At 46.0% G+C, this 22,021-nt stretch overlaps 1 protein-coding gene across 1 annotated transcript; it reads right to left on the bottom strand.

The window, feature by feature from the left end:
* Positions 1-1,855: 1,855 nt before the first annotated feature.
* On the bottom strand, positions 1,856-21,440 carry iqub (IQ motif and ubiquitin domain containing). The gene is made up of 15 exons (XM_030425695.1): positions 21,424-21,440; positions 19,806-19,951; positions 19,123-19,245; positions 18,626-18,736; positions 17,370-17,504; positions 16,391-16,558; positions 15,988-16,163; positions 8,587-8,742; positions 6,618-6,828; positions 6,327-6,502; positions 6,080-6,250; positions 3,535-3,711; positions 3,201-3,449; positions 2,920-3,105; positions 1,856-2,319 (listed from the first exon to the last, which is right to left on the bottom strand). The coding sequence occupies exons 1-15, from the start codon at positions 21,438-21,440 to the stop codon at positions 2,122-2,124; spliced, it is 2,400 nt and encodes a 799-aa protein (XP_030281555.1). The 3' UTR covers positions 1,856-2,121.
* Between the last annotated feature and the right edge of the window lie 581 nt (positions 21,441-22,021).

Raw genomic sequence — 22,021 nt, 5'->3', positions numbered from 1 at the left:
GCTGCTGCTTCAGAGACATTTCAGTGACGGATATTCTTGAAATATCTGAAACTTGGCATATCACTTCTTATGCTGAATTTACCAGAAGGCACTCAAGGACCAGATGGAGAAACTTGATCATGAAATTTGATACTTTCCCAAAGTGAGAACAAATTTGAAACCGGCTGTTTCTCCCTCAGAGAGAGAAGCTGAATGTGAATGTTTACAAGTAACATGAAAATAACTGCAAAATAAAGACAAAGTGCAGAACGACCCAGCCGTCCTGCTCAGCGGGACGTCGGGATGATTTGGCATCATTTTCATCTCAGAAATGAACGGAATTCAGTTTCTGACTAACAACTGTCCAGGCTGCTCGTGTTGAAGGACACTTGTGTTTGTTCACCATGTTTTGAAGTGAACAGGGAATATTTCTTGAAATACTCACAGCTTGGCATGCTGCACATTTCTGCAACAAGTTTGTGGAAATTTGTCTTATTTTATGTTGTTTACCTGATGCTTCTCTGTTAACAAGTGCTTAACACATAAATGACTAAACTTTTAGTTGGTTTTCCATCTTCAGTAGATTGTTAATCCATGCCTGTAACGCTACATTAGCTTGGACACTGCCTGACACTGACTCAAATTTCAGCCTTGCACATTTGGTATTTTACTAGAATTTGAATTAAAGGTCAGCAGGTTTAGACAAATAAGACGTGGGATCGTAACATAATTACATCAGAGGTATTAACAACATTCGACTGGGAAAAAGAGAACGAGCATCCACAACGTCACCGTGTCTTTATGTTCAAATCATCATCGGAAAACAATCCGTGATATGAGATGAATGTGCTCGTGTTTTCAGAACATCCAGTAAATCAGACTGACTCGATATTTGTCCTGAACGTGCAGGTGCATACCAGGAGACTTGTTACCACGAGGACAGTGATATTGTGTCGGGGGGGAGAGATGTCATTAGACGTAGAGTGAGGATTACGTCCTGATAATGAGAGTGACACATCGCAGCTCACAGGTGTCAAATGTTAATCCGAGCAAAGTGGGATTAGTCTTTAGCTACACGTTAACTCCTTATCTTAAAGTCCAGAGAGAGTGTTAAACAGTCGCTAGCTCTATCCATGACCTCTGACCTTTTAGCTAATGCCTGGTTATCTAGTTGTCAAAATGAGAGTGTTACGCGTATTACTTTCACGGTGCACACGAGGCTTCAAGCTTCCACGTCACACTTGTGTCTGCAGAGCGTTGGGCCGGCGTGAAGTCAGATGTTTCAGTGAGCTCAGAGAAAAAATACACTCTGAGGAAGGAATGTGAAAAAAACACACATCACGCTACACAGAGCAGCTCAAACATTCAGTTTATCAGTTAAAATGATAGAATAGTCAATCCTGCATTTAAAATATTACTTATTATCAGCACAATGTATGTAAAGTATCAACAGCTGACTGGTCAGAATCACAGAGGATGTTAAAGGGTCGATGTTTGCACAACGTACATCTATTGTGTTGCGTGGACGGTACCAGTGATGTTCTGGGTGGTTCTGATCACCAGCTGCAGAACCTTCCTGTCCTGCCGTGATGACCCACGTCAGTCTGTCATGTTTCTGCAGGAGGGAGAGCTTTTTCTGCGCTTCTTTGTGATGCGTGATGAGCAGGAAATGTTCTCATCAACCTATAACTGTTCACCTGCTCCACCTCAGCTCCACTGATGTAGACAGGTGGTGTCTTTACCTCCGTCTCTCTATAATCAATAATCAGCTCCTTGGTTTTGCTGACGAGAGATTGTTCTCTGTGCACCGCTCTGCACGACTGTAGATTTGCCATATTGTTTTTTAATAATATTTCATTTTTAAAACAACAATGACTTCATTTTCATAATCATTTCTTTATTCTTCAGTGACAACGCTCCTGGAGAACACATCAGGAGCTGAAGATGGATTTTAGGATTATCTTATAGTTCTTTTACAAACCAGCCTTGGACTTTCAGCACAGTATGCAGAGGTCACACACATCCTACCGTTCACACACGGCATCAAAAACCATTTCAGACTGAATCTTTCTGAAAGTTACAGACAATAAATAATTGAGGGAGGAAACTGTGAGTAAAGACAGAAAACCACGGGGTCTGTTTTTAACAAGCTGAGGCCTCTGTGGTGTCAGCGGTGCGCTCTCCTGTCGCCATGGCGATGGACCTGCAGACAAGCTGGTTGCCCAGGGCAGCGGCCGGCTGAGGGTCCAGGTACTCAGCCATGACGGAGATCTGCCTGAAGTGTCGCCGAGCCAGCGTGTGTCTGTGCTCAATGCTCTGGACGAACGTCGCCTCGTACGCCTGAACACACACACACACACACACACACACACACACACACACACGCACGCACGCACGCACACACACACACACACAGGAGGGAGAGTAGGATTGTGTAACAGCCTGAGCCCAAACTTTTTACTGTTTGAGCAGACAAACAGAAAGAAGTGTGTTTACTGTGTAGTGATAGCGAAACAATGAAAACGCTGATGGTTTCATTGTTACATATACATTGAATTTTGTAATCAACATTTACTTCATAAACACTGAAGCTGAAAACTAGAAGTGAGAACACAGCAGCCTGAGGTTTGTGTGCTGCATGCGGCTGCTACCACCTGCTGCAGGTGTTCTCCTCTGTCCTCAGACTGCAGCTCAGGTAAAACATGTAGAACCTTGTTCCACCAGTAAAAAGCAGGTAAAAGGTCCCTGAAAGGTTTCTGAGTTCTTGGAAATTCTTGGCAGTTTTTTCAAGTCACTACAACAAATCAACATGCCAAAGATCCTTTTTGATCAAATCTCAAAATGAGAGCAGAACGGAGAAGAATTAAAACCAGGTGGAAACACAACAAGATACACGACAACTTCAACGACAGGTGAGTGTGAATGTTGACATGGACTGACCTTGGAGACGTCTTCTAACTCCATGTGAGCCGAAGTCTCTTCATTGGACAGCAAGAGGCAGTTCCAGGGGCTCCAGTCCCTCCGTCGGTCCCAGCGGACAAACACCAGGTTGTAGAGGTCGCTGCTGCCGTTGAGGACCGAGCGGGACGCCCAGATCACCTCCAGCAGGTATTGCACGTCCTCCACCTGAGAGGACACACGTGGACGTCAGGATATGGAGAGAACCCTCCTCAGGCCTGTAGCATCTAAACAAAACAAATTTAATCATAGTGACAAATCACCTGCAGCAGGAAGGGAATCTTGGCCCCCTTGTCGAGCTGCAGCTCATCAGCTCTCAGCCTCTTCAGGATGTGTTGGTAGCAGGAGTAGTCGTTACGGGACTTTGCTATGTTGTTGAGTACGGTGCAGTCGGTGCACTGACTGCTCAGGACATTGCTGGCAGACGGCGTGAAGTTTGCAGAGCGGAGGTAGCGTTGACAGCTCCGGCAGAGGAACATGTCTTTCATCAGCTGGGAGGGATTCTGTGGAACCTGGGGTAGATTTTAGATCATACAGAGATATTTATATATCCAGGAGTGTCCCAATGATGTCAGACCAGCAGGGCTCTGTGCTCACCTTCAGCAGTTTGGCCACCTCAGGGTTAAACGCTGGTATTTTGATGTACTGGAGGAACAGAGTGGAGATCCTCTTCCTCAGCCCCTCCAGTCTGGCTGCTTTAACCCCCCGAGTCATCAGGTCCACCTCCCTGTCAATCAAGTCCACGATGTCCCGGGTCAGCGCACACGCGTGCTCCTGTCCAGTAAAGACAGAAACAGTCATGCTACACAACAATAATAGGTAGAACTGAACTGTATTATACATTCCTATAAAATGTGTTTGTATGAGGCAGAGACTTTTATTTTGAAGGGTACTCTGAACTCTTTTGGTGACATGTGTTGTCACTCAGAAGGTGGCAACAACCGCCATTATCCACCAAAGGAGAAGCTATCGTGTTGCTACGCTGCTAGAATGCTAATTATTCTACTCTTTACACATTTACATGCAATAACCAACCAGGATGAGTTGGACACCACTACAGCTGATACTAAAAGCCGACACCTACACCAGGAGCAGAAGCTGCTGCACCATCAGACTGCAGAGCAGCGACTTCAGGCTGTGCGACTCCTCAGTTCATCCTCTGCACGTCACTGTTATTGTGTGTCTTCTCGTGCAGCTTTGAGGGATTCAGACTCAAATCTAAATCTACAACTCTGGTGTTGTAAGTGTAAAATGACTCATAAGTGAATCATTAAACTTGTTAACCTGTTAACCTCTCAAACCAGGTCATCCTGGTGTATTTTCAACAGGTGCACAAGGCCGAGCTGAGTGAAACATTACGGGACACTCCATTGTGTTTTTGGACATTGTGTTTCTCCAAAAGTGATTCTGTTTCAACTTTTTGTGCCTTTCAGTTTTTGCACTGCCTTCATTCAGGAGGACTGGACTGATCCTGACGCCTCAGACTCAGAACACAGTGATGACTTATCACTAAAGTTAAGAATCAAATTCTTCTAATGGCCGTTTAACTTCAAAATAAACTGTTTCTGCATCTACACCAATCAAATATATGAGCTCACAAACCAGCAGTGTGTAGTTTGTGTGAGTGTGTAGTTTGTGTGAGTGTGTAGTTTGTGTGAGTGTGTAGTTTGTGTGTAGTGTGCGTACCTTGACAGTGTGTGGTTTGTGTGAGTGTGCGGTACCTTGACAGTGTGTAGTTTGTGTGAGTGTGCGGTACCTTGACAGTGTGTAGTGTGTGTGAGTGTGCGTACCTTGACAGTGTGTAGTTTGTGTGAGTGTGCGGTACCTTGACAGTGTGTAGTTTGTGTGAGTGTGCGCACTTTGACAGTGTGTAGTTTGTGTGAGTGTGCGTACCTTGACAGTGTGTATTTTGTGTGAGTGTGTAGTGTGTGTAGTGTGTGTACCTTGACAGTGTGTAGTTTGTGTGAGTGTGCGTACCTTGACAGTGTGTAGTTTGTGTGAGTGTGCGTACCTTGACAGTGTGTAGTTTGTGTGAGTGTGCGCACTTTGACAGTGTGTAGTTTGTGTGAGTGTGCGTACCTTGACAGTGTGTATTTTGTGTGAGTGTGTAGTGTGTGTAGTGTGTGTACCTTGACAGTGTGTAGTTTGTGTGAGTGTGCGGTACCTTGACAGTGTGTAGTTTGTGTGAGTGTGCGGTACCTTGACAGTGTGTAGTTTGTGTGAGTGTGTGTACCTTGACAGTGTGTAGTTTGTGTGAGTGTGTGTACCTTGACAGTGTGTAGTTTGTGTGAGTGTGTAGTGTGTGTAGTGTGTGTAGTGTGCGGTACCTTGACAGTGTGTAGTTTGTGTGAGTGTGTAGTGTGTGTAGTGTGTGTACCTTGACAGTGTGTAGTTTGTGTGAGTGTGCGGTACCTTGACAGTGTGTAGTTTGTGTGAGTGTGTAGTGTGTGTAGTGTGCGGTACCTTGACAGTGTGTAGTTTGTGTGAGTGTGCGTACCTTGACAGTGTGTAGTTTGTGTGAGTGTGCGGTACCTTGACAGTGTGTAGTTTGTGTGAGTGTGCGGTACCTTGACAGTGTGTAGTTTGTGTGAGTGTGCGTACCTTGACAGTGTGTAGTTTGTGTGAGTGTGCGGTACCTTGACAGTGTGTAGTTTGTGTGAGTGTGCGTACCTTGACAGTGTGTAGTTTGTGTGAGTGTGCGGTACCTTGACAGTGTGTAGTGTGTGTGAGTGTGCGTACCTTGACAGTGTGTAGTTTGTGTGAGTGTGCGGTACCTTGACAGTGTGTAGTGTGTGTAGTGTGCGGTACCTTGACAGTGTGTAGTTTGTGTGAGTGTGTAGTGTGTGTAGTGTGTGTACCTTGACAGTGTGTAGTTTGTGTGAGTGTGTGTACCTTGACAGTGTGTAGTTTGTGTGAGTGTGTAGTGTGTGTAGTGTGTGTACCTTGACAGTGTGTAGTGTGTGTAGTGTGTGTAGTGTGTGTACCTTGACAGTGTGTAGTGTGTGTAGTGTGTGTACCTTGACAGTGTGTAGTGTGTGTAGTGTGCGTACCTTGACAGTGTGTAGTTTGTGTGAGTGTGTAGTGTGTGTAGTGTGTGTACCTTGACAGTGTGTAGTGTGTGTAGTGTGTGTAGTGTGTGTACCTTGACAGTGTGTTTGAGCGTCATGAGCACCTGCAGCCTCTGCTGGCGGCTCTCAGTGGGCGTGGCCATGCTGCTGTACAGGTCTCGCAGCTCTCTGGCTCTGATGATGTGAAGACTGTCCATCTCGATCAGCTGACCGTTGGCTGCTCGCCACTGATGAGGAGCTGCAGACTGAAACACACGGTCACACTGTGAGTACTCCTGCTTCTACTACTCCTCCTGCTCCACCTGGCTATATGACTCTGACCTTGTCCAGGAAGTTCCTGACAGTTTTGTCGTAGTTGTTGTGCTGGACGGTGATCTGATGGCGTCCGATGTCGGCGATGAGCTGCGCCTCCTGCTCCAGCAGCGAGCAGAGAGCCGCCTTCCTCTCAGCTCCTCGCAGGGACGAGTTGATCCGCTGCTCCTCGTCACACCTCCACTCTGAAACACACACAGTAACAACATTACACTCTCTAACATCTGCACACAGCTGCAGTACAGAGCAGTGGTGGGGTGGCATTAGTATTTTCTCTTCATTAAAGGAACTTTAGCGTACTCTCCAGCGCGTGGTACAGCAGGTTGAAGTCCTCCCTCCTCTGCGGGTTCATCCAGCGCTGCCGGCGGTCTCTCAGCTGCTCCTCCTTCTCCTCCCTCCTCCTCCTCTCCTGCATCTCCAGCCAGGCTAGCCGCCGGTCCCGCTCCCTCCTCACTCGGTCCACCTCCTGCTGGGCCAGCCAGCGCCGAGTGAGCGCCTGCAGACGGATCACCTGAGTGGTGACAAGAGACGGGACAAGCAGGTCACATAGCTGCATGCTTTGTTTTACATTTGTAGTCCAGGAAAAAAGTCAGTTTTCTACAAACTCAGAGCTACAAGATTTCATCATTTCTGCACTGATATGTTGCACAATGTATTTATTGAGTATACAGAACTGTAAGGTAAAGATACAAATAGATATAAAGCTTTCTGATGTACGAGGACTTAGTCATGAACTATAATAAAAGTAAGATTAACAACCTGCTTTTAAAAGTCTTCAGTGTCTCTCTCAGGTCCTCACTCCGTCTACTTGGGGCATGAATAAAGAAGGTAGCCTCGGTGCTTTAGAATTAATGTGGGGGATGTTAAAATACCGTCGCTGGTGGACCTGAGACTTCTAGCTCAGTCCTGGCTTCACTTTTGCTCTCCGGAGCTGAAACTTTCTGTCTCTGAGCTTTTGCACCAAAGTGTTTTTGTCTGGATCGATCCAGACAAAAACACTTTGTCTGTTTTTATGTGACTGAGGCTGCAAACTGAATTGCCCTGCGGGGATAAATAAATTTGTTTGAATTTGTATTTAATTTTGGTTTTCATGGATTAATACAGATCAGCAGTTATGACATGATGTTACTGATAAGATGTAATATGTTTTACTATTCTTGATATTTTCATTAACGGTTTCAGAGAATAGAAACTGTCCGGTCTTGTTTCGCGTCCTTGTAAATTTCATAGTGAATCTGAAGTTTTGTTTCGTCTGATCCATTTCTCTTCTTCTGCTTCTGTAGCTTTGACTGTTGCATAAAGGATATTTGTTATTTTTGAGCTTAAGTTGTTAAATATCAACATTTAGTGACGCCACTAATACTAATAACTCGTCTACAGTTTTCTGTGTATGTAACATACACTGATCTGAAATAAGGCTTATTGAGGGTGTATCAAGAAACAAGGTGAGTGATTTAAAATGCCTCCGACAGGCTGAAGAAGTTCCCAGCATCCTGTCTGAAGAAGTTTACGAGGATCAAGTTGTCGACGAAACAAATAACACATAATGTTTCCAGACAGCAGGGTGAAAACGCACAAGTGTCTGTGTTGTTTACTCCTGAAGTTGTTCGTTCTCACATGTAATTTCTTTAATGTCCTTTTGTTAATTTGATTGGTCCACTTAAAATAGTTATTTATCAGTATTCCTACCTGTTATCCTGTCTCTTGTGTTGCTCTTAATGTCATGTTAACTTCAAAGAGAACACTTTGTCTTTTCTTAATTTTTCTCTAATGGCCTCTTTAAAAATAAACTTGTCCCCTCAGATGAGGAACTCTGACTTAAAATAGATGTTTTATTGTGTTTTTCTACAGAAGATGTGGGGAAGTCAGTGGTCTGACTCACAGTTAAACACATCATTAGACTCTGTAGACAAATCAAATTCAGTTTCTACTGCAGGGGTGGGAAATCATCTCCAAACAAGCAGTGACAATAAACATTGTTAAGATTTGTTACTGATAAACTGAAAACTTTTTTATCTTCAAACTCTCTACTTGTATAGTCTGTGAGTCTGTGAGTGTGAAGACTTTGTAGGAATATCAGATTTCATCGATCTACTCAGACGTGATGTTTGTGTTTCCAGGAATGGCCTCGACTTTTCCTCCAGAGCCACAAGAGGTGCAAATGTTCCTCTAGATGACGAGATGGATCGCGGCTCTCGCTTCTACATTATCTATAAACAGACTTCCTGCATGTTAATGACACAAACACACACACACGGCGTTCACCCACCGCTCTCAGCCTCCTGTCATGATGCTCATCAGCAGTTGTGTAGTTGCCGGGGGCGACCAGCTTGTCGTTCAGACAGGAGACGTAGCAGCCGATGCCGGTCATCTGGGTGGAGGCGTCGACCGGACACTGCTGGGTCTGAGACTTCACCTCTACAGTCTGACAGAGACAAAGACAAAGAGGCTGAATTAATATAAGAGAGCAGATGAATAATTACAAACAATATAAATAACACGTTACGGGTGAAAAGTTCAGAATCGCCTGCCAGAAAAAGCTTGATTTGGTGTGATGCTTCTTAAAACCTCTAAATCAAAATAGAATTTCTGTCTGGTATATCTTAGAATACCAGTTGCCCCCCCTCGTGGCCCAATTGTTGAAAAACATGCCCTAAAGTGCCCTCCTGGGAACCAAAATGTGTGCTAAAGTGCCCTCTTGGTTGGCAAAACACACTAAACTGGCCCCTTGGCTGGTTAAAACATGATAAACTGCCAAAACACGCGCTAAAGTGCCCTCTTGGGAGCCAAAACATGCACTAAAGTGCCCTCTTGGGAGCCAAAACATGCGTTAAAGTGCCCTCTTCGGGAGCCAAAACACGTGCTAAAGTGCCCTCTTGGGAGCCAAAACACGTGCTAAAGTGCCCTCTTGGGAGCCAAAACATGCGCTAAAGTGCCCTCTTCGGGAGCCAAAACACGCGCTAAAGTGCCCTCTTGGGAGCCAAAACATGCGTTAAAGTGCCCTCTTCGGGAGCCAAAACACGCGCTAAAGTGTCCTCCTGGGAACCAAAACACGTGCTAAAGTGCCCTCTTGGGAGCCAAAACATGCGCTAAAGTGCCTTCTTCGGGAGACAAAACACGCGCTAAAGTGCCCTCTTGGGAGCCAAAACACGTGCTAAAGTGCCCTCTTGGGAGCCAAAACACGCGCTAAAGTGCCCTCTTGGGAGCCAAAACACGTGCTAAAGTGCCCTCTTGGGAGCCAAAACATGCGCTAAAGTGCCCTCTTCGGGAGCCAAAACACGTGCTAAAGTGCTCTTCTTTTGGACGGTCGTGTCAGTCTGAATGTATCTGATAAAATGTCTCGTATCGATCCACTCGTCCTCGGACGGATCTGAGACAGCCGAGCTTCTCCGGTTGAATGAATGAATGGACCTCAGAGAACTGTATTACATGTTAAGCACCCTAATACAGGCAACCAATGTCAAATTCAGCTGGGCTAACACCGTGAAAATATTAATTAAGTTCAGTGATTGTGTCTGAGGAGAGATCAGCTCCGCGCCCTGCAGACGGGCCGTGTGTGCTGATATATTGATGAGCTGGGTAATGCAGGGAAACATCTCAAGCCCACAGATCAGGTCGCAGGCTTCAGGCTCTTAAATGAGGTTCACTGCAGGCAAGATGAGCTGCTGGGTAACATTTTACACTTCCACGGCTTGTGACACAGATTGATGATGCTCGACTGCCCTAAAATAAAAAAGAACTGGTTAAGGGCTCAGCCTAACCTTTAATTATTGATGACCTTTTAAAGTCTGGAACCATCGTAGTGAGTCTGAAAGGACGGTGAGGAGATCATACATGCATTAAGCTGGCACAGAATGCACAAAGTCAAGTAAAATACAAAATTTAAAGGATTCCCTGATATCTCTAGGCAGTGTGCTCCATAGTATAATATAGTTCAGACAACAGATAATAGACGTGGATCCAGCCACCAGCCGAGTGTCTCTGAGAACAGTGACTTTAGCTCTCTGTGGATTTCAACGCTGTGACAGATGTGATCGTCTCCTGGTCAGATCATCAGCACAGACCACGAGGAAAATCTGTTTTATTAAAACAAAGTCGAAGGTCGCTTACTGTGTCCATGACAACTTGAAGAGAAGTCAACTATGAATCCCTGCAGCATTGTTGTGAGCTTTCATTACTGTCGGCAGCTCTTTCTCGCTGTGCTTTTCAAAATGTCTGCTGTGGTAAAAAAAGATCAAACTCGTTCTGGGAAGTCTGTTAAAACTCAGGTCACAAAATAAAACAAACAGAAGCAGACGGACATAGAACAAGGAAGAGTAGAGAAACTGCCGATGCTCCACAGACTGCTCAGACTTCAGATAACGATTACATTCAATATTGATTTTTATGATAAATCGATCACGTTTAGTCTATAAAATGTCCAAAAATTGTGAAAAATGATCATCACAGTTTCCCAGAGCTGAAAGTAACGTCTTCAAGTTGTATCTCTCATCAAACCAACAGTTAAAAACTCAAAGACTCTTCATTTACTTTCATAAATGACAAAGCAAATATTCACATTTAAGAACCTGGAACCAGACTTTTCTTTCGCCTAATCGTTGCAGCTCTAACATAAACTGTCCGTCAGTCTAACAGTGTCTAAAACTCCCTTCATCCAAAATCTGTATGATTTTCGAATGACCTTACATTTCCTTAAGTTTCAATGTTACAAACTGATTTAGTAAATCACTCGTTTGAGTTACTGAGTCTGCCAACATAAACTAACGACCAGCAAAGTTCTACTGAGACTCTTTTACACAGTTAAAGCCACTCGTATATATATATATATATATATATATATATATATATATATATATATATATATATCAATATAGATTCCTGCGGAAGGATCATCTCCTCCTTGAACCGGCACCTTATCGTGGTGGAGGGGTTTGAGCACCCGAATGATCCTAGGAGCTATGTTGTCCGGGGCTTAATGCCCCTGGTAGGGTCTCCCAAGGCAAACAGGTCCTAGGTGACGGGTCAGACTAAGATCGGTTCACTCGCCCCCGATGAATATAACAAGACCAAGGACGTGCACGTCGCCCGGATCGGCGTCACCGGGGCCCCACCCTGGAGCCAGGCCTGGGGTTGGGGCTCGCAGGCGAGCGCCTGGTGGCCGGGTCTCTGCCCACGGGACCCGGCCGGGCGCAGCCCGAACGAGCAACGTGGGCCCGCCCTCCCGTGGGCTCACCACTCGCGGGAGGGTTCAGAAGGGGCCGGTGCAGAGGGATATGGGTGGCGGTCGTGGGCGGGGGCCCCGGCGGCCCAATCCCCGGATGGTGACTCTAGCCATGGGGACATGGAATGTCACCTCACTGGGGGGGAAAGAGCCTGAGCTGGTGCGGGAGGTTGAGCGGTACCGGCTAGAAATAGTCGGGCTCACCTCCACGCACAGCCTGGGCTCTGGAACCCAACTCCTTGAGAGAGGCTGGACTCTCTTCTACTCTGGAGTTGCCCGCGGCGAGAGGCGGCGAGCTGGTGTGGGCTTGCTTATAGCCCCCCAGCTCAGCCGCCATGTGTTGGAGTTCTCCCCGGTGAACGAGAGGGTCGTTTCCCTGCGCCTTCGGGTCGGGGATAGGACTCTCACCGTTGTCTCGGCTTATGGGCCGAACAGCGGTGCAGAGTACCCGGCCTTCTTGGAGTCCCTGGGAGGGGTACTGGAGAGTGCTCCAACCGGGGACTCCGTCGTTCTCCTGGGGGACTTCAACGCCCACGTGGGCGATGACAGTGTTACCTGGAGGGGTGTGATTGGGAGGAACGGCCTCCCCGATCTGAACCCGAGTGGTGTTTTGTTACTGGACTTCTGTGCTAGTCACAGTTTGTCCATAACGAACACCATGTTCAAGCATAAGGGTGTCCATATGTGCACGTGGCACCAGGACACCCTAGGCCGGAGATCAATGATCGACTTTGTGGTTGTGTCATCTGACCTCCGGCCGTATGTCTTGGACACTCGGGTGAAGAGAGGGGCTGAGCTGTCAACTGATCACCACCTGGTGGTGAGTTGGATCCGCTGGCGGGGGAGGAAGCTGGACAGACCTGGCAGACCCAAACGTATCGTGAGGGTCTGCTGGGAACGTCTGGCAGAACCCTCTGCCAGGGAGATCTTTAACTCCCACCTCCGGGAGAGCTTTGACCAGATCCCGAGGGAGGCTGGGGACATTGAGTCCGAATGGACCATGTTCTCCACCTCCATTGTTGACGCGGCTGTCCGGAGCTGTGGCCGTAAGGTCTCCGGTGCCTGTCGCGGCGGCAATCCCCGAACCCGGTGGTGGACCCCGGAAGTAAGGGTTGCTGTCAAGCTGAAGAAGGAGTCCTACCGGGCCTGGCTGGCCCGGGGGACTCCTGAGGCAGCTGACGGGTACCGGCAGGCCAAGCGTGCGGCAGCACGGGCAGTCTCGGAAGCAAAAACTCGGGTCTGGGAAGAGTTCGGGGAGGCCATGGAGGAGGACTACCGGTCGGCCTCGAAGAAATTCTGGCAAACCATCCGGCGCCTCAGGAGGGGGAAGCAGTCCTCCACCAACACTGTTTACAGTGGAGGTGGGGAGCTGTTGACCTCGACTGGGGACATCGTCGGGCGGTGGAAGGAATACTTCGAGGATCTCCTCAATCCCGCTGACACGCCTTCCATAGAGGAAGCAGAGGCTGGGGACTCAGAGGTTGACCCATCCATCACCCAAGCCGAAGTCACTGAGGTAGTCCGTAAGCTCCTCAGTGGCAAAGCACCGGGGGTGGATGAGATCCGCCCTGAGTACCTCAAGTCTCTGGATGTTGTGGGGCTGTCTTGGCTGACACGTCTCTGCAGCATCGCGTGGCAGTCGGGGACAGTGCCTCTGGACTGGCAGACCGGGGTGGTGGTCCCCCTATTTAAAAAGGGGGACCGGAGGGTGTGTTCCAACTATCGGGGGATCACACTCCTCAGCCTCCCCGGGAAAGTCTATTCCAGGGTACTGGAGAGGAGAATTCGGCCGATAGTCGAACCTCGGATCCAGGAGGAACAATGCGGTTTTCGTCCTGGCCGTGGAACACTGGACCAGCTCTATACCCTCCGCAGGGTGCTCGAGGGTTCATGGGAGTTTGCCCAACCAGTCCACATGTGTTTTGTGGACTTGGAGAAGGCATTCGACCGTGTCCCTCGTGGCATACTGTGGGGGGTGCTCCGGGAGTACGGGGTCGGGGGCCCTCTGTTAAGGGCCGTACGGTCCCTGTACTGCCGGAGCAGGAGCTTGGTTCGCATTGCCGGCAGTAAGTCAGACCTGTTCCCAGTACATGTTGGACTCTGGCAGGGCTGCCCTTTGTCACCGGTTCTGTTCATTACTTTTATGGACAGAATTTCTAGGCGCAGCCACGGGCCGGAGGGGATCTGGTTCGGGAGCCAATGGATCTCATCTCTGCTTTTCGCGGATGATGTGGTCTTGTTGGCTCCTTCGAGCCGGGACCTCCAGCATGTCCTGGGGCGGTTTGCAGCCGAGTGCAAAGCGGCTGGGATGAGAATCAGCACCTCCAAATCCGAGGCCATGGTTCTCGACCGGAAAAAGGTGGCCTGCTCCCTCCAGGTGGGAGGAGAGTTCCTGCCTCAAGTGGAGGAGTTTAAGTATCTTGGGGTCTTGTTCACGAGTGAGGGAAGGATGGAGCGTGAGATTGACAGACGGATCGGTGCAGCGGCCGCAGTAATGCGGTCTTTGTATCGGTCCGTCGTGGTGAAGAGAGAGCTGAGCCGAAAGGCGAAGCTCTCGATTTACCAGTCAATCTACGTTCCGACCCTCACCTATGGCCATGAACTTTGGGTCATGACCGAAAGAATAAGATCCCGGATACAAGCGGCCGAAATGAGTTTCCTCCGCAGGGTGGCAGGGCGCTCCCTTAGAGATAGGGTGAAGAGCTCTGTCACCCGGGAGGAGCTCAGAGTAGAGCCGCTGCTCCTCCACATCGAGAGGAGCCAGCTGAGGTGGCTCGGGCATCTGTTTCGGACGCCCCCGGGACGCCTCCCTCGGGAGGTGTTCCTGGCATGTCCCTCCGGGAGGAGACCCCGAGGAAGACCCAGGACACGCTGGTGTGACTATGTCGCCCAGCTGGCCTGGGAACGCCTTGGGGTCCTCCCGGAAGAGCTGGAGGCGGTATCCGGGGAGAGGGAAGTCTGGGTGTCCCTGCTCAGGCAGCTGCCCCCGCGACCCGGCCCCGGATAAGCGGATGAAAATGGATGGATGGATAGATGTTTTCATGTCTCTAGTTTGTGCTGTTTTTTTTTTTATATTTTCTTTTCCACAGCAGGTGAAAATATTTTAGGTTTAGCAATTAATGTGAACCGATTCCCCGTTACTGTTGTTACTGAAGATGATAAATGATGTTCTGCAAAAGGAAAAAGAGCTTCGAAGAACGATAGACAACGAGCTGCTGTACAACAGGAACACACACACACACACACACACACACACACACACACACAGGTCTCATTACTGCAGTGCTGTGCGTCCTCATCTATGTATGTATCCGACCAGCATCATTACAGTGTGTGAGAGAGAAAGAGAGTCAGACATATTTAATCAGGAGGTAGAGGGCAGCTGTGTGCAGGAAGGTGAAGGCAGGTCACATGCTAGCTCCATGATGAGAGCACACACACACACACACACACACACACACACACACACACACACACACACACACACACACACACGTTGCCTCGAGAAAACACCTCTTTCTGATAAAGCGTGAAGGATTTCCTGTGATTCTAAGATCATCACTGACAAACACGTCACACTGTTTCGTTTAACTGTCAGGTGTTTTGTTTAACTGTCAGGTGTTTTGTTTAACTGTCAGGTGTTTCGTTTAACTGTCAGGTGTTTTGTTTAACTGTCAGGTGTTTCGTTTAACTGTCAGGTGTTTTGTTTAACTGTCAGGTGTTTTGTTTAACTGTCAGGTGTTTTGTTTAACTGTCAGGTATTTTGTTTGAATGTCGGTGTTGAGATTTATCCTGTGAGTGTCTGAGAAGCTCTAACTCTTCCATAGTCTCATTTAAAGTTTAGTTTGTGTGGCAGCGACAGAAGCGCCAGACATTAATTTGAAGTGAAACAAAGCAGCAGCGCTGTCAGAGACGGATTATCTCTCTGCTGCGAGATTTAAAGTCTCTACGAGCTGATATTCATCGAAATAAGAAGCCTGGAAGAAATGAACTCAATCTGAAATGTGTCAGGTGATCTAGTAAATCATCAGCAGTGTCACCACGCACACTTTATTAATGTTCTTCTTTACAGGTTATGATAAAATAAGGCAGAACATATTCCTAATCAAACTAATTAAATTCAGCGTTCAGCAGAGCGGCGTCTCTGCGACCATTCGTCTTCTGGTTCAGGAGGCTCATCTTCCCTCTTTCTCTCGCTCTTTAATTAGATTGTTTAATTTGCACATGAAGCCGTTCTCTGTCTCACGCCTGAATGAGAACAATGCTCTGCAGTAATGACTGACCTTTGAATGCACCACACACACTGCCAGCTGTGTGGTTTCATGCGCTTAATTGAACTTGTTATCATAATTTCTTACTGTTTTCTTTATTGATATTTAGTCTGTATGAAATTCTGTCTGACTCTGACGTTTCTGTGAGATATTTGTGTGTTGAAGCTCCGTCCTGTACCTGTGTGTCTCGGCTGAAGACCTCCAGTGCTTTCTCAGGGCAGCTCTTGCGGGGGGTTTGGCTGGTGGCGTGGTGGAACTCCACCCCCGTCAGCCGGTGTCTGTACCCACCCAGGAAAGCCTTCTGCTGGCGGGGACGCTCGATCTCCACCACCACCTCCTGGAACACGCCCTCATCTGAAATAAGAGAGTCAGACAGCTCACGTCTAAAATCTTCTGGTCCAAAACTCTTATCCTATAATAATAATCCATCCCTACCTGTGCTATGTTCTGAAATAAAATATTTTCTTTTAAAAGTCCAGCAAACAGCAACTCATGTAAAGCTGCATTAACAGATTCTTCACCACCGCAGGGCAGAGAAAGTTTTAAGCTGACAAACATCAACAGGTCACGATGGATCACACCTGCTTGGACTCGGACGGTGATGACGTCCGGCATGTTGTCGTGCTCTGGGGGGCGCAGGGGGCGGAGTGGGTGAGCGTTCGGGTCGGTGGAGCTCATCTCCATCCGGGTGGAGCCGTGAGGCCGGACGCCGAGCTCCATCAGGCTCTGCTGCTCTTCCACCGCTCTGCCTGAAAAACAACAGACAGACGAGTCGAGCTGACTCAGAGAATTGACAGGAAATCTCAGAATCCACAAAAAGCATCTCTGTCTTCAAAAGAACTTTGCACAGGTGAGTTTTATGTATTCAAATACTGAAATCGTCTACAGCCATGTTTACTTGATAACAGCCTTCTTCTCTCCTGCAGTTGAACCTGTTCTGCTGTTGCTTGGCACATTAACACCATGTGCAGAACAGAGGAATAGTATAAAACCAGGGACTCACAGCTCCATGTATCTGTTAGATGCTCCAACAACCGTCTGCTCCGGGAGAAATAAACTTAATTCAGAGTTAGAAGTGAAAATATAGGGAGAGAAGTGAGAAAGAGATCGGACATCAGAGAAGCAGCAGAAGAAGACTGTGTAGAGTTCGAATATTGTCACATGTCTAACAATCTGAGCCTGTCGGAGAGAAAAACACTGACTGATTTTGACGATCGAGCCATTGCAGCCGGTGTCACGACTCCTGGATTCCCTGAAATATTAGCAATAATATCAAAAACCCCTCAGAATGTTAAAGAAAGTGAGAAAAGGTTCCTGGATCCATCCCTTTATCTGAATCTGCATCGTGGTCTATTCTGGGTTTTATTGGAATCTGTGAGGTTGTTTTGTGAAACTCTGATGACAAACCAGCCGACACATCAACAAACAGACAGACACGGAGAAAACAGAACCTCTGTGGTGGAAGTACATATGTAAATATAAGACGCAGGTTAAAAAATACTGGGAACACGGTGAGTGTTTTCCGAAGAGATCAGCGTTCGTGTTCGATTTCCATCTTACCGTCCACAGAGATCTGCAGCACATCAGCAGGAACTCTGAGCTCAGCAGCGAGGTGACGCTTCAGCTCCTGGATGCTGAGACCGATGGCGAAGGCCACGGTCATCACATGACCCTCTGGTACCAGAACCACCTTCACTGCAGACGGACAGAAACACTCCGTCATGCTGCGGGTTCATGTCTGAAATCTGTTTCTTAATTTGCAGGATTTTATTGTGACAGCGAGTTTTTAGAAGGTTCATACAAAGATGTTTTCAGACGTATACAGCAATTTATTTTATAATCAGTATGCTTGTTTTTATTAAACCAGGATTATTACATTCCCTCTTTCTGGAGCAGCTTCATGATAAATCTCCACAGTGTTCATCCACAGCTGTAGAACCGCAGCGGTTTCTTTGTGTCAGCCGTCTTTGTTGTCGCTAATAGAACTTTAACAAGATATTGATCCTCACGTTGAATAAATCCTGTGTGAGGTTACTTGGAAACAGCACAACACATCTTTGCTACTTCACTGCCTACACTTCATGCACAAATGTGAATGTGAATATAATGAATATGATTTGCATAATTTTGTCATGGTATGTTTCTATCGTGGCTCCAGAATCAAGCACCTCACGAATACATACGACTGAAATGGATTTGAGGAATGAGTCACCACAGATGAGCCTCAGTGAGCCAAAACCTGAAGCAGCTTTTATCTTTTTTACGGAGATAAATCATTTACAAGACTTTTGTTTGGAAGATAAACTGAGTGAAGATCAACAGGCAGCATCATGAACAGTGTGTCATTTATCAGAAAACAACAAAAAGATGCTTTTATGCAACTTTCAGTGTTTTTATCCTGTTTCATGTCTCAGTTTTTACATATTTTTTGCTATTTTAGTGCATTTTTTTTCTTTTCCTTCAATTATTTTCTGTTTTGCACGTGACACAAACTCTACTACCATTTTAATATGAATATATATACAGTACAAACAGCAGATATTTTGAATTATGCAATCTCTTTTAGCAGTCCCATGCAGGATCTGTTTATAGATACTAAGCTGCATCTGGTGAATTGTACGGTGACAAATAACCTCAAACACAATTAAAAAACAAAAATAAAGATTTGATTTAAAGGACAATAAATAAAAAAAATTACATCAAAAGGTCTTTTTTATTGAATATGTTCTTTATCTGGATTTCTGTGTTTTTGTGTGTTATAACTATTGTTTGGATTTTAACCTTTGGGCGATGATAAGTGTGTAAATCATTCTCACCTGTGGCTGTAGAGTTCCCAACATTTTCTTTCCTCTGAGGCTCTGTGAGCGACTCGGCATCATCGGGCAGATCAGCCTGAGTTTCAGCTTCCTCCGCAGTCTCCAACACATCTGTACAGCAAAGAACAGACAAAAATTACGTTTCTGTTCGGTATCCACCCCAGCAAACGTCACAGCATCGGGATTTTACTAGTTTTTTCAGTGATAATGAAAAATGTGATGCATAAATGATCATTCACACTAATCATGAATCATATCTTAAATTCAATATTTGTCAAGATAATTGCAAGAAGGTTGTTTATACCATATACCAAAAAAACAAACAACTTGAATTAAATAACCTTTTATTTTTTTTAGGCTGATATCAGCTGTATCAGGCTCTTGTAGGGTAAATATTGATTTGTGACAGAGAAATTCAAAGTAAATAATCCATATTTGTCATTAAACCTTTGGTGTGATGAGTTAAATCAGATGCAGTGTCTCTGAGAGAGTCTCACCACCTTCTGTTGAGTTTCCAGCTTCTGTTTTCTGAGGCTGTCCGAGCGGCTCGATGTCGTCCTGCAGCTCAGCCCGAGTTTCAGCTTCTTCAGCGGTCTCCAACACGTCCGTACCACCCAGAACTGCAGAACCAATCAGATTATCAACAGAAATTATACCTTTCAATCACCGGACTTAAAAAAGTTATTTTAATATTTCAATTAATCCAAGACTCAAAGAAATGCAAGTTTGATTGTGGTTTTTTAAAAGCTTCTATCACTTTCAGTCAGACTGGACACATCTGTGTTCACGACCTGGCGCCAGGTTGTGGCTGTCATCAAACTGGACTCACCTGTGATCAAACTGGACCCACCTGTGATCAAACTGGACTCACCTGTGATCAAACTGCCTCACCTGTGATCAAACTGGAATCACCTGTGATCAAACTGGAATCACCTGTGATCAAACTGCCTCACCTGTGGTCAAACTGGACTCACCTGTGATCAAACTGGACTCACCTGTGGTCAAACTGCCTCACCTGTGATCAAACTGCCTCACCTGTGATCAAACTGGACTCACCTGTGATCAAACTGGACTCACCTGTAGTTAAACTGGACTCACCTGTGGTCAAACTGCCTCACCTGTGGTCAAACTGCCTCACCTGTAGTTAAACTGGACTCACTTTTGTTCAAACTGGACTCACCTGTGCTCGACCTGTCCTCCTGCTCCTCCTGCTCCTCCTCTCCACCTCCTCCCGGCTCTCCGTCGTCCTCTGGCGGCTGCTCCTCAGTACTTGCACCTGGCTGTAGGTGAGTGTCGCTGCCTCCCTCCTCACCCCCTCCCCCCTCCTGCTCCTCACCCTCTCCTCCCTCCTGCACGTCACTTTCTCTTTTCTCTGACATGGCAGCTTTAACTGGCGCTAGCTTAGCTTGTTAGCTTTCCCACTTTCCCAGCCAACTGAAGAGCCGAAGTTCACGAACGTGCTGTGAACTCACCTGAAGGCCGCGTCAGAATGACCTGGTGACGAACACTATCACACCATCACCTGTTTACACTTATTATTTAATCCCGTTTCTGATGTGTTGTCATAATTTAAACGAGAGTTCAGGTTAGCGATAGCAGAGCGCAGCTAACACTGCCAGTCTGACGTTAGCATGTCTCCATGGCAACGCCGGCGTTTACACGTTGCCATAGCAACCACAAACATCCATTGTAGCTGCGGACTCCTGAGAAGCTGACGTCATCATCATGCTGCTGATCACAAATACCATTCTACATTCTACAGAATAATCAGGATACTTTGCTTTTAAATGATTATTCATCAGAATATTATGTAGCATCACAAGTGTCGCGGAGATACTAATAAAGGATTTAACTAATTGTACAATAAATATAAGCATTAAAAAAATAGTTTACAGCTTCATTTATCATAGTAATACAAAGACTAAATTAAAAAGTAATTCATTATTTGTTATTTTAATGGGCAATAAAAACACGATTTATAAATAGAATTTACAGATGAGATATTAATCCGTTAATAAATGGTTCTCAAAGTTTCCTTCTGAAGGACATTTCTACTGACCATTTGTGGTTAAAGCTAACTGAAGCTCACATCATATTAAAATAACTATAATCATAAACACTATTAAACTAGTAATAAATAGAATAAGTAGGATTTTACACTCAGCTAACATTTATTCTGGTGGTTGTGTTGTACAGACAGGGTGCGAAACACATTTATCTCAGTGGCTTCTGAAAGATTTCAACTTAGTAAACGATGTAAATAACGTCTTGTGAAGTCAGTTTTGAATCTCGGGGCTGCTGGAGACGTGGATCACACTGAACGAGCTGTATGGAGCCGTTTTATATCTTTTCCTGTTGTTTTTTTTACAGTTTAACACAAGTCCCCAGCTGCTCCAGTTGTTCAGGAGAATATTTTGTGTATTATGAATCTTGGCCTGACCTTGCATCAGCATGTGGGAGTGTATGACTGAACATTCACTATCCTTTAGGTTTGGACAGAAGCTGTGCAGCTGGTTGTGTTGATGTAAGGATGAGCACTGGTCTTATTTTAGTAGTTTTACAGCCTCCCTCTCTGTGCAGTGACAGTATGGAAGCCTTGTGTGGAGCTATACGTCGCTATTTCAGTCTGTGAGCCAGCGGAGGCGACACGGCGGCCCCTGTTAAGCTACGATTTAATCTGCTGCTGGACATCTGCTGGCCCCCCGGGATCACCCGGAGGACAGGGGCCCCTCGGTGCTGCTAACCTGTCACACACAGGTATTCTAGACACACCATCACACCTCAACACACACTCGGACCTGAGCAGCTCCCACATCCTGACAGAGTTCTGATCTGTGACGCAATATGAAACTGTACGTTACAAAATAAACTAAAACTAAAACTGTTCATTTTCTTAAACGCTTTCTAATTTAAAATGCACAAATCTGTGTACATTTCCAAGTCCGAAATCTAAACATTGAATAAAGCCAAATTCAAAATTCTTGTTTCATGTTGTTGATTTATTAGACTCAAGGGGTTTTTACATTTCTATCATTTCATAAATCAGAAAATACCGTCGACCCCCTGAAGGAAAATCATTTTTTTTCCTAAGTTATTAGGAATAAAAATTCTGTTAATCAGGCCACGGATTTTTAAATTCCAAACATTTTTTGACAAAAAGGTAAAAAACACAAGACAACAAATCATTAATATGCAAATGAGGCTTTTTTTTCTAATTAAATATGAGCCTTTTTATTTCAGAACAGAAATCTGAACTGAAACAAACATGTAATGTTTATTTATGGATGTTTTCTGAGTCTGAAAGAAGAAAACGTGTTATGGAAGCAAAACAGCAAATCTCAAAATTGACCAGTGCATGAAAAAATGTATGTATCATTCACTGACCTTCATTATAAA

The sequence above is a fragment of the Sparus aurata genome, chromosome 8 (assembly GCF_900880675.1).
Source record: "Sparus aurata chromosome 8, fSpaAur1.1, whole genome shotgun sequence".
Classification (NCBI taxonomy): domain Eukaryota; kingdom Metazoa; phylum Chordata; class Actinopteri; order Spariformes; family Sparidae; genus Sparus; species Sparus aurata.
The sequence above is the reverse complement of the archived record's forward strand: the minus strand, read 5'-3'. Positions and strand labels throughout refer to the sequence as shown.

What these genes read in the sequence shown, in the direction of transcription:
- iqub (XM_030425695.1), bottom strand. An exon ending in TGGAAACTCAACAGAAGGTG is followed by an intron (nt 18,737 to 19,122) that starts GTGAGACTCTCT and finishes TTTGCTGTACAG; the next exon opens with ATGTGTTGGAGACTGCGGAG. An exon ending in ATGACAGGAGGCTGAGAGCG is followed by an intron (nt 6,829 to 8,586) that starts GTGGGTGAACGC and finishes GTCACCACTCAG; the next exon opens with GTGATCCGTCTGCAGGCGCT.